Source organism: Petromyzon marinus (assembly GCF_048934315.1).
Source record: "Petromyzon marinus isolate PM22_M1 ecotype Great Lakes invasive population chromosome 77 unlocalized genomic scaffold, UKy_Petmar_22M1.pri1.0 chr77_unloc.3, whole genome shotgun sequence".
NCBI lineage: Eukaryota > Metazoa > Chordata > Hyperoartia > Petromyzontiformes > Petromyzontidae > Petromyzon > Petromyzon marinus.
In genome coordinates this window covers 302714-314440 of record NW_027422623.1, presented here as the reverse complement: position 1 = coordinate 314440, position 11727 = coordinate 302714, and the positions used below count along the sequence as shown (strand labels likewise).

The window sequence follows — 11727 nt, the reverse complement described above, 5'->3', positions numbered from 1 at the left end:
AACGCTCACCACTCACCCCAACGCTCACCACTCACCCCAACGCTCACCACTCACCCCAACGCTCACCACTCACCCCAACGCTCACCACTCACCCCAACGCTCACCACTCACCCCAACGCTCACCACTACCACTCACCCCAACGCTCACCACTCACCCCAACGCTCACCACTCACCCCAACGCTCACCACTCACCCCAACGCTCACCACTCACCCCAACGCTCACCGCTCACCCCAACGCTCACCACTCACCCCAACGCTCACCACTCACCCCAACGCTCACCACTCACCCCAACGCTCACCACTCACCCCAACGCTCACCACTCACCCCAACGCTCACCACTCACCCCAACGCTCACCACTCACCCCAACGCTCACCACTCACCCCAACGCTCACCACTCACCCCAACGCTCACCACTCACCCCAACGCTCACCACTCACCCCAACGCTCACCACTCACCCCAACGCTCACCACTCACCCCAACGCTCACCACTCACCCCAACGCTCACCACTCACCCCAACGCTCACCACTCACCCCAACGCTCACCACTCACCCCAACGCTCACCACTCACCCCAACGCTCACCACTCACCCCAACGCTCACCACTCACCCCAACGCTCACCACTCACCCCAACGCTCACCACTCACCCCAACGCTCACCACTCACCCCAACGCTCACCACTCACCCCAACGCTCACCACTCACCCCAACGCTCACCACTCACCCCAACGCTCACCACTCACCCCAACGCTCACCACTCACCCCAACGCTCACCACTCACCCCAACGCTCACCACTCACCCCAACGCTCACCACTCACCTGGGTTTTCTGAATCCTCAAGTCGGCTGCATTATGATCGCCACTGTCCAGTTCAATCCTCTGATCCATGGCTGCACAGGAAGCAGACGGTGGGTGGGTGGGTGAGTGGGTGGGTTAGTGGGTTAGTGGGTGGGTGAGTGGGTGGGTGGGTGAGTGGGTTAGTGGGTTAGTGGGTGGGTTAGTGGGTTAGTGGGTGGGTGAGTGGGTGGGTGGGTGAGTGGGTTAGTGGGTGGGTTAGTGGGTGGGTTAGTGGGTGGGTGAGTGAGTGGGTGATTGGGTTAGTGGGTGGGTTAGTGGGTGGGTGAGTGGGTGGGTGGGAGGGTCGGTGGGTGGGTGAGTGGGTGGGTGAGTGGGTGAGTGGGTGGGTGGGTGTGTGGGTGGGTGGGAGAGTGGGTGGGTGGGTGGGTGAGTGGGTGAGTGGGTGGGTGAGTGGGTGGGTGGGAGGGTCGGTGGGTGGGTGGGTGAGTGAGAGGGTGAGTGGGTGGGTGGGTGGGTGTGTGGGTGGGTGGGAGAGTGGGTGGGTGAGTGGGTGAGTGGGTGGGTGAGTGGGTGGGTGAGTGGGTGGGTGGGTAGGTGAGTGGGTGGGTGGGTGAGTGGGTGAGTGGGTGGGTGAGTGAGTGGTGAGTGAGTGGTGAGTGAGTGGTGAGTGAGTGGTGAGTAAGTGGTGAGTGAGTGAGTGAGTGGTGAGTAAGTGGTGAGTGAGTGAGTGGTGAGTGAGTGGTGAGTAAGTGGTGAGTGAGTGGTGAGCGCTCACTCTTGAGTTTTGAGCGGACCCCGTTTGCTAATCGCTTAATTTCAGCCATCGTCTGTTCCAGTTCCATCTTCACCTCTTCAGAATCAACAACAACATCATCATCATCAACAACATCATCATCATCAACAACAACAACATCATCATCATCAACAACAACATCATCATCATCAACAACATCATCATCCACAACAACATCATCATCATCAACAACAACATCATCATCATCAACAACATCATCAACAACAACAACAACATCATCATCATCATCAACAACAACATCATCATCAACAACATCATCATCCACAACAACATCATCATCATCAACAACAACATCATCATCAACAACATCATCATCATCAACATCATCAACAACAACATCATCATCATCAACAACAACATCATCATCATCAACATCATCATCAACAACAACTTCATCAACATCAACAACATCATCAACAACAACTTCATCAACATCAACAACATCATCATCAACAACATCATCATCATCAACAACATCATCATCATCAACATCATCATCAACATCATCATCAACATCAACAACATCAACAACAACATCATCATCAACAACATCATCATCAACAACTTCATCAACATCAACAACATCATCATCAACAACATCATCATCATCAGGAGCAACAACATCATCAGCAACAACATCTTCAGCAACAACATCATCAGCAACAACATCATCATCATCAACAACATCATCATCATCAACAACTTCATCAACAACATCATCATCATCAACAACTTCATCAACATCAATAACATCATCATCAGCAACATCATCGACAACATCATCAGCAACAACATCAGCAACAACATCATCAGCAACATCATCATGGGTGTATAGGTGAGTATAGTGGTGAGGCTGGTGGTGAGTGTAGTGGTGAGTGGTGGTGGTGAGCGTGGTGGTGGTGAGCGTGGTGGTGGTGAGCGTGGTGGTGGTGAGCGTGGTGTTGAGTGGTGGTGGTGAGTGTGGTGGTGGTGAGTGATGAGCGTGGTGGTGGTGAGCGTGGTGGTGGTGAGCGTGGTGTTGAGTGGTGGTGGTGAGTGTGGTGGTGGTGAGTGGTGAGCGTGGTGGTGGTGAGCGTGGTGGTGGTGAGCGTGATGGTGGTGGTGGTGAGCGTGGTGGTGGTGGGTGGTGGTGAGTGGTGGTGGAGAGCGTGGTGAGTGGTGGTGGTGAGTGGTGGTGAGTGGTGGTGTGTGGTGGTAAGTAGTGGTGGTGAGTGGTGGTGAGTGGTGGTGGTGAGTGATGGTGTGTGGTGGTAAGTAGTGGTGGTGAGTGGTGGTGGTGAGTGGTGGTGAGTGGTGGTGTGTGGCGGTGAGTGGTGGTGGTGAGTGTGGTGGTGAGTGGTGGTGAGTGTGGCGGTGAGTGGTGAGTGGTGAGCGTGGTGAGTGTGGTGGTGGTGAGTGGTGGTGAGTGGTGGTGGTGAGTAGTGGTGAGTGGTGGTGAGTAGTGGTAGTGAGTAGTGGTGAGTGGTGGTGGTGAGTAGTGGTGAGTGGTGGTGGTGAGTAGTGGTGAGTGGTGGTGAGTGGTGGTAGTGAGTAGTGGTGAGTGGTGGTGAGTGGTTAGTGGTGGTGAGTGGTGGTGAGTGATGAGTGGTGGTGAGTGATGGTGAGTGATGGTGAGTGGTGATGGTGAGTGGTGAGTGGTGGTGGTGAGTGTAGTAGTGGTGAGTGGTGGTGAGTAGTGGTGAGTGGTGGTGAATGTGGTGGGTGGTGGTGAGTGGTGGTGATGAGTGTGAGTGGTGAGTGTGGTGAGTAGTGGTGAGTAGTGGTAAGTGGTGAGTGGTGGTGAGTGGTGAGTGGTGGTGGTGGTGGTGAGTGTGGTGGTGGTGGTGGTGAGTGTGGTGAGTGGTGGTGAATGTGGTGAGTGTGGTGTGGTGAGTGAGTAGTGGTGAGTGGTGAATGTGGTGAGTGGTGATGAATGTGGTGAGTGGTGGTGAGTGGTGAGCGTGGTGAGTGGTGAGTAGTGGTGAGTGGTGGTGACGAGTGGTGAGTAGTGGTGAGCGGGGTTGTGGTGGTGAGTGGTGGTGGTGGTGAGTGGTGAGTAATGGTGAGCGTGGAGAGTGGTGGTGAGTAGTGGTGAGTGGTGAGCGTGGTGAGTGGTGAGTAGCGGTGAGTAGTGGTGAGTGGTGAGTGGTGAGTAGTGGTGAGTGGTGAGTAGTAGTGGTGAGTGGTGGTGAGTGGTGTTGAGTAGTGGTGAGTAGTAGTGGTGAGTAGTGGTGAGTGGTGGTGAGTAGTGGTGAGTAGTGGTGAGTAGTAGTGGTGAGTGGTGGTGAGTGGTGGTGAGTAGTGGTGAGTAGTAGTGGTGAGTAGTGGTGAGTGTGGTGAGTGGTGAGTAGTGGTGAGTAGTGGTGAGTGATCTCACTGTCATCCGTGTTGGGAGCTGACAGGATGGAGCTGTGGTGAGTGGTGGTGAGTGGTGGTGAGTAGTAGTGGTGAGTGGTGGTGAGTGGTGGTGAGTAGTGGTGAGTAGTGGTGAGTAGTGGTGAGTGTGGTGAGTGTGGTGAGTGGTGAGTAGTGGTGAGTAGTGGTGAGTGATCTCACTGTCATCCGTGTTGGGAGCTGACAGGATGGAGCTGTGGTGAGTGGTGGTGAGTGGTGGTGAGTAGTGGTGAGTGGTGGTGAGTGGTGGTGAGTAGTGGTGAGTAGTAGTGGTGAGTAGTGGTGAGTGTGGTGAGTGTGGTGAGTGGTGAGTAGTGGTGAGTAGTGGTGAGTGATCTCACTGTCATCCGTGTTGGGAGCTGACAGGATGGAGCTGTGGTGAGTGGTGGTGAGTGGTGGTGAGTAGTGGTGAGTGGTGGTGAGTGGTGGTGAGTAGTGGTGAGTAGTAGTGGTGAGTAGTGGTGAGTGTGGTGAGTGTGGTGAGTGGTGAGTAGTGGTGAGTAGTGGTGAGTGATCTCACTGTCATCCGTGTTGGGAGCTGACAGGATGGAGCTGTGGTGAGTGGTGAGTAGTGGTGGTGAGTGATCTCACTGTCATCCGTGTTGGGAGCTGACAGGATGGCACTGTGGTGAGTGGTGGTGAGTGGTGAGTGGTGGTGAGTGGTGAGTGGTGGTGAGTAGTGGTGGTGAGTAATCTCACTGTCGTCTGTGTTGGGAGCTGACAGGATGGCACTGTGGTGAGTGGTGAGTGGTGGTGAGTAGTGGTGAGTGGTGAGTAGTAGTGGTGAGTGATCTCACTGTCATCTGTGTTGGGAGCTGACAGGATGGCACTGTGGTGAGTGGTGAGTGGTGGTGAGTGGTGAGTGGTGGTGAGTGGTGGTGAGTAGTGGTGGTGAGTAATCTCACTGTCGTCTGTGTTGGGAGCTGACAGGATGGCACTGTGGTGAGTGGTGGTGAGTGGTGAGTGGTGGTGAGTGGTGGTGAGTGGTGAGTGGTGGTGAGTAGTAGTGGTGAGTGATCTCACTGTCGTCTGTGTTGGGAGCTGACAGGATGGAGCTGTGGTGAGTGGTGAGTGGTGGTGAGTGATCTCACTGTCATCCGTGTTGGGAGCTGACAGGATGGAGCTGTGGTGAGTGGTGGTGAGTGGTGGTGAGTGGTGAGTGGTGGTGAGTGGTGAGTGGTGGTGAGTAGTGGTGGTGAGTAATCTCACTGTCGTCTGTGTTGGGAGCTGACAGGATGGCACTGTGGTGAGTGGTGAGTAGTGGTGAGTAGTGGTGAGTAATCTCACTGTCGTCTGTGTTGGGAGCTGACAGGATGGCGCTGTGGTGAGTGGTGAGTAGTGGTGAGTAGTGGTGAGTGGTGAGTATTGGTGAGTGATCTCACTGTCATCTGTGTTGGGAGCTGACAGGATGGCACTGTGGTGAGTGGTGGTGAGTGGTGAGTGGTGGTGAGTGGTGAGTGGTGGTGAGTAGTGGTGGTGAGTGATCTCACTGTCGTCTGTGTTGGGAGCTGACAGGATGGCACTGTGGTGAGTGGTGGTGAGTGGTGAGTGGTGGTGAGTGGTGAGTGGTGGTGAGTGGTGAGTAGTGGTGGTGAGTGATCTCACTGTCGTCTGTGTTGGGAGCTGACAGGATGGCACTGTGGTGAGTGGTGGTGAGTGGTGAGTGGTGGTGAGTGGTGAGTGGTGGTGAGTAGTGGTGGTGAGTAATCTCACTGTCGTCTGTGTTGGGAGCTGACAGGATGGCACTGTGGTGAGTGGTGAGTGGTGGTGAGTGGTGAGTGGTGGTGAGTGGTGAGTGGTGGTGAGTAGTGGTGGTGAGTGATCTCACTGTCGTCTGTGTTGGGAGCTGACAGGATGGCACTGTGGTGAGTGGTGAGTGGTGGTGAGTGGTGAGTGGTGGTGAGTGGTGAGTGGTGGTGAGTAGTGGTGGTGAGTGATCTCACTGTCGTCTGTGTTGGGAGCTGACAGGATGGCACTGTGGTGAGTGGTGAGTGGTGGTGAGTGGTGAGTGGTGGTGAGTGGTGAGTGGTGGTGAGTAGTGGTGGTGAGTAATCTCACTGTCGTCTGTGTTGGGAGCTGACAGGATGGCACTGTGGTGAGTGGTGGTGAGTGGTGGTGAGTGGTGAGTGGTGGTGAGTGGTGAGTGGTGGTGAGTAGTGGTGGTGAGTGATCTCACTGTCGTCTGTGTTGGGAGCTGACAGGATGGCACTGTGGTGAGGTGGTGAGCGGTGGTGAGTAGTGGTGAGTGGTGGAGTGGTGGTGAGTGATCTCACTGTCGTCTGTGTTGGGAGCTGACAGGATGGCACTGTGGTGAGTGGTGGTGAGTGGTGGTGAGTAGTAGTGGTGAGTGATCTCACTGTCGTCTGTGTTGGGAGCTGACAGGATGGCACTGTGGTGAGTGGTGGTGAGTGGTGAGTGGTGGTGAGTGGTGAGTGGTGGTGAGTAGTAGTGGTGAGTGATCTCACTGTCGTCTGTGTTGGGAGCTGACAGGATGGCACTGTGGTGAGTGGTGGTGAGTGGTGAGTGGTGGTGAGTGGTGAGTGGTGGTGAGTAGTAGTGGTGAGTGATCTCACTGTCGTCTGTGTTGGGAGCTGACAGGATGGCACTGTGGTGAGTGGTGAGTGGTGGTGAGTGGTGAGTGGTGGTGAGTGGTGAGTGGTGGTGAGTAGTGGTGGTGAGTGATCTCACTGTCGTCTGTGTTGGGAGCTGACAGGATGGCACTGTGGTGAGTGGTGAGTGGTGGTGAGTGGTGAGTGGTGGTGAGTGGTGAGTGGTGGTGAGTGGTGAGTGGTGTGAGTGGTGGTGAGTGATCTCACTGTCGTCTGTGTTGGGAGCTGACAGGATGGCACTGTGGTGAGTGGTGAGTGGTGGTGAGTGGTGAGTGGTGGTGAGTGGTGAGTGGTGGTGAGTGGTGAGTGGTGGTGAGTGGTGGTGAGTGAGTAATCTCACTGTCGTCTGTGTTGGGAGCTGACAGGATGGCACTGTGGTGAGTGGTGGTGAGTGGTGGTGAGTGGTGAGTGGTGGTGAGTGGTGAGTGGTGGTGAGTAGTGGTGGTGAGTGATCTCACTGTCGTCTGTGTTGGGAGCTGACAGGATGGCACTGTGGTGAGTGGTGAGTGGTGGTGAGTAGTGGTGAGTGGTGAGTGGTGGTGAGTGGTGAGTGGTGGTGAGTGGTGAGTGGTGGTGAGTGGTGGTGAGTGATCTCACTGTCGTCTGTGTTGGGAGCTGACAGGATGGCACTGTGGTGAGTGGTGAGTGGTGGTGAGTGGTGAGTGGTGGTGAGTGGTGAGTGGTGGTGAGTGGTGAGTGGTGGTGAGTAGTGGTGGTGAGTAATCTCACTGTCGTCTGTGTTGGGAGCTGACAGGATGGCACTGTGGTGAGTGGTGGTGAGTAGTGGTGAGTGGTGAGTGGTGGTGAGTGATCTCACTGTCGTCTGTGTTGGGAGCTGACAGGATGGCACTGTGGTGAGTGGTGGTGAGTGGTGGTGAGTAGTAGTGGTGAGTGATCTCACTGTCGTCTGTGTTGGGAGCTGACAGGATGGCACTGTGGTGAGTGGTGGTGAGTGGTGAGTGGTGGTGAGTGGTGAGTGGTGGTGAGTAGTAGTGGTGAGTGATCTCACTGTCGTCTGTGTTGGGAGCTGACAGGATGGCACTGTGGTGAGTGGTGGTGAGTGGTGAGTGGTGGTGAGTGGTGAGTGGTGGTGAGTAGTAGTGGTGAGTGATCTCACTGTCGTCTGTGTTGGGAGCTGACAGGATGGCACTGTGGTGAGTGGTGAGTGGTGGTGAGTGGTGAGTGGTGGTGAGTGGTGAGTGGTGGTGAGTAGTGGTGGTGAGTGATCTCACTGTCGTCTGTGTTGGGAGCTGACAGGATGGCACTGTGGTGAGTGGTGAGTGGTGGTGAGTGGTGAGTGGTGGTGAGTGGTGAGTGGTGGTGAGTGGTGAGTGGTGGTGAGTGGTGGTGAGTGATCTCACTGTCGTCTGTGTTGGGAGCTGACAGGATGGCACTGTGGTGAGTGGTGAGTGGTGGTGAGTGGTGAGTGGTGGTGAGTGGTGAGTGGTGGTGAGTGGTGAGTGGTGGTGAGTGGTGGTGAGTGATCTCACTGTCGTCTGTGTTGGGAGCTGACAGGATGGCACTGTGGTGAGTGGTGAGTGGTGGTGAGTGGTGAGTGGTGGTGAGTGGTGAGTGGTGGTGAGTGGTGAGTGGTGGTGAGTGGTGGTGAGTGATCTCACTGTCGTCTGTGTTGGGAGCTGACAGGATGGCACTGTGGTGAGTGGTGAGTGGTGGTGAGTGGTGAGTGGTGGTGAGTGATCTCACTGTCGTCTGTGTTGGGAGCTGACAGGATGGCACTGTGGTGAGTGGTGAGTGGTGGTGAGTGGTGAGTGGTGGTGAGTAGTGGTGGTGAGTGGTGAGTGGTGGTGAGTGATCTCACTGTCGTCTGTGTTGGGAGCTGACAGGATGGCACTGTGGTGAGTGGTGGTGAGTAGTGGTGAGTGGTGAGTATTGGTGAGTAATCTCACTGTCGTCTGTGTTGGGAGCTGACAGGATGGCACTGTGGTGAGTGGTGAGTAGTGGTGAGTAGTGGTGAGTGGTGAGTATTGGTGAGTAATCTCACTGTCGTCTGTGTTGGGAGCTGACAGGATGGCACTGTGGTGAGTGGTGAGTGGTGGTGAGTGGTGAGTGGTGGTGAGTGGTGAGTGGTGGTGAGTAGTGGTGGTGAGTAATCTCACTGTCGTCTGTGTTGGGAGCTGACAGGATGGCACTGTGGTGAGTGGTGAGTAGTGGTGAGTAGTGGTGAGTGGTGAGTATTGGTGAGTAATCTCACTGTCGTCTGTGTTGGGAGCTGACAGGATGGCACTGTGGTGAGTGGTGAGTGGTGGTGAGTGGTGAGTGGTGGTGAGTAGTGGTGGTGAGTAATCTCACTGTCGTCTGTGTTGGGAGCTGACAGGATGGCACTGTGGTGAGTGGTGAGTGGTGGTGAGTGGTGAGTGGTGGTGAGTGGTGGTGAGTGATCTCACTGTCGTCTGTGTTGGGAGCTGACAGGATGGCACTGTGGTGAGTGGTGAGTGGTGGTGAGTGGTGAGTGGTGGTGAGTAGTGGTGGTGAGTGGTGAGTGGTGGTGAGTGATCTCACTGTCGTCTGTGTTGGGAGCTGACAGGATGGCACTGTGGTGAGTGGTGGTGAGTAGTGGTGAGTGGTGAGTATTGGTGAGTAATCTCACTGTCGTCTGTGTTGGGAGCTGACAGGATGGCACTGTGGTGAGTGGTGAGTAGTGGTGAGTGGTGAGTATTGGTGAGTAATCTCACTGTCGTCTGTGTTGGGAGCTGACAGGATGGCACTGTGGTGAGTGGTGAGTGGTGGTGAGTGGTGAGTGGTGGTGAGTGGTGGTGAGTGATCTCACTGTCGTCTGTGTTGGGAGCTGACAGGATGGCACTGTGGTGAGTGGTGAGTGGTGGTGAGTGGTGAGTGGTGGTGAGTAGTGGTGGTGAGTGGTGAGTGGTGGTGAGTGATCTCACTGTCGTCTGTGTTGGGAGCTGACAGGATGGCACTGTGGTGAGTGGTGGTGAGTAGTGGTGAGTGGTGAGTATTGGTGAGTAATCTCACTGTCGTCTGTGTTGGGAGCTGACAGGATGGCACTGTGGTGAGTGGTGAGTAGTGGTGAGTAGTGGTGAGTGGTGAGTATTGGTGAGTAATCTCACTGTCGTCTGTGTTGGGAGCTGACAGGATGGCACTGTGGTGAGTGGTGAGTGGTGGTGAGTGGTGAGTGGTGGTGAGTGGTGAGTGGTGGTGAGTAGTGGTGGTGAGTAATCTCACTGTCGTCTGTGTTGGGAGCTGACAGGATGGCACTGTGGTGAGTGGTGAGTAGTGGTGAGTAGTGGTGAGTGGTGAGTATTGGTGAGTAATCTCACTGTCGTCTGTGTTGGGAGCTGACAGGATGGCACTGTGGTGAGTGGTGAGTGGTGGTGAGTGGTGAGTGGTGGTGAGTAGTGGTGGTGAGTAATCTCACTGTCGTCTGTGTTGGGAGCTGACAGGATGGCACTGTGGTGAGTGGTGAGTGGTGGTGAGTGGTGAGTGGTGGTGAGTGGTGAGTGGTGAGTATTGGTGAGTGATCTCACTGTCGTCTGTGTTGGGAGCTGACAGGATGGCACTGTGGTGAGTGGTGAGTGGTGGTGAGTGGTGAGTGGTGGTGAGTAGTGGTGGTGAGTAATCTCACTGTCGTCTGTGTTGGGAGCTGACAGGATGGCACTGTGGTGAGTGGTGAGTGGTGGTGAGTGGTGAGTGGTGGTGAGTGGTGAGTGGTGAGTATTGGTGAGTGATCTCACTGTCGTCTGTGTTGGGAGCTGACAGGATGGCACTGTGGTGAGTGGTGAGTGGTGGTGAGTGGTGAGTGGTGGTGAGTAGTGGTGGTGAGTAATCTCACTGTCGTCTGTGTTGGGAGCTGACAGGATGGCACTGTGGTGAGTGGTGAGTGGTGGTGAGTGGTGAGTGGTGGTGAGTGGTGAGTGGTGAGTATTGGTGAGTGATCTCACTGTCGTCTGTGTTGGGAGCTGACAGGATGGCACTGTGGTGAGTGGTGAGTGGTGGTGAGTGGTGAGTGGTGGTGAGTGGTGAGTGGTGAGTATTGGTGAGTGATCTCACTGTCGTCTGTGTTGGGAGCTGACAGGATGGCACTGTGGTGAGTGGTGAGTAGTGGTGAGTGGTGGTGAGTGGTGAGTGGTGAGTAGTGGTGAGTAATCTCACTGTCGTCTGTGTTGGGAGCTGACAGGATGGCACTGTGGTGAGTGGTGAGTAGTGGTGAGTAGTGGTGAGTGGTGAGTAGTGGTGAGTGATCTCACTGTCATCCGTGTTGGGAGCTGACAGGATGGCACTGTGGTGAGTGGTGGTGAGTGGTGGTGAGTATTGGTGAGTGATCTCACTGTCGTCTGTGTTGGGAGCTGACAGGATGGCACTGTGGTGAGTGGTGGTGAGTGGTGAGTGGTGGTGAGTGGTGAGTATTGGTGAGTGATCTCACTGTCGTCTGTGTTGGGAGCTGACAGGATGGCACTGTGGTGAGTGGTGGTGAGTGGTGGTGAGTGGTGAGTGGTGGTGAGTGATCTCACTGTCGTCTGTGTTGGGAGCTGACAGGATGGCACTGTGGTGAGTGGTGGTGAGTAGTGGTGGTGAGTGATCTCACTGTCGTCTGTGTTGGGAGCTGACAGGATGGAGCTGTGGTGAGTGGTGAGTGGTGAGTAGTGGTGGTGAGTGATCTCACTGTCGTCTGTGTTGGGAGCTGACAGGATGGCACTGTGGTGAGTGGTGAGTGTGGTGAGTGGTGGTGAGTGGTGGTGAGTGGTGAGTGGTGGTGAGTAGTGGTGGTGAGTGATCTCACTGTCGTCTGTGTTGGGAGCTGACAGGATGGCACTGTGGTGAGTGGTGGTGAGTGGTGAGTGGTGGTGAGTGATCTCACTGTCATCTGTGTTGGGAGCTGACAGGATGGCACTGTGGTGAGTGGTGAGTGGTGGTGAGTGGTGAGTGGTGGTGAGTGGTGAGTGGTGGTGAGTAGTGGTGGTGAGTAATCTCACTGTCGTCTGTGTTGGGAGCTGACAGGATGGCACTGTGGTGAGTGGTGGTGAGTGGTGAGTAGTGGTGAGTAGTGGTGAGTGGTGGTGAGTAGTGGTGAGTGATCTCACTGTCGTCTGTGTTGGGAGCTGACAGGATGGCACTGTGGTGAGTGGTGGTGAGTGGTGAGTGGTGGTGAGTGATCT

General features: G+C 55.0%; 1 protein-coding gene across 2 annotated transcripts in view; it reads right to left on the bottom strand.

The window, feature by feature from the left end:
- The window catches only part of LOC116937357 (syntaxin-1A-like), a 138481-nt gene that overhangs the window by 118075 nt on the left and 8679 nt on the right, over positions 1-11727 (bottom strand). The window contains exons 1-3 of one of the 2 annotated variants that reach the window (XM_076058613.1): positions 4784-5802; positions 1575-1649; positions 821-891 (exon numbers count right to left, since the gene is read on the bottom strand). In XM_076058613.1, the coding sequence (XP_075914728.1) occupies positions 821-891; positions 1575-1641 (138 nt within the window). In that variant the 5' untranslated portion in view covers positions 1642-1649; positions 4784-5802. Of the gene's footprint in view, positions 1-820; positions 892-1574; positions 1650-4783; positions 5803-11727 lie in introns of those variants that run through there. The other variant, XM_076058614.1, reaches the window with a different exon arrangement.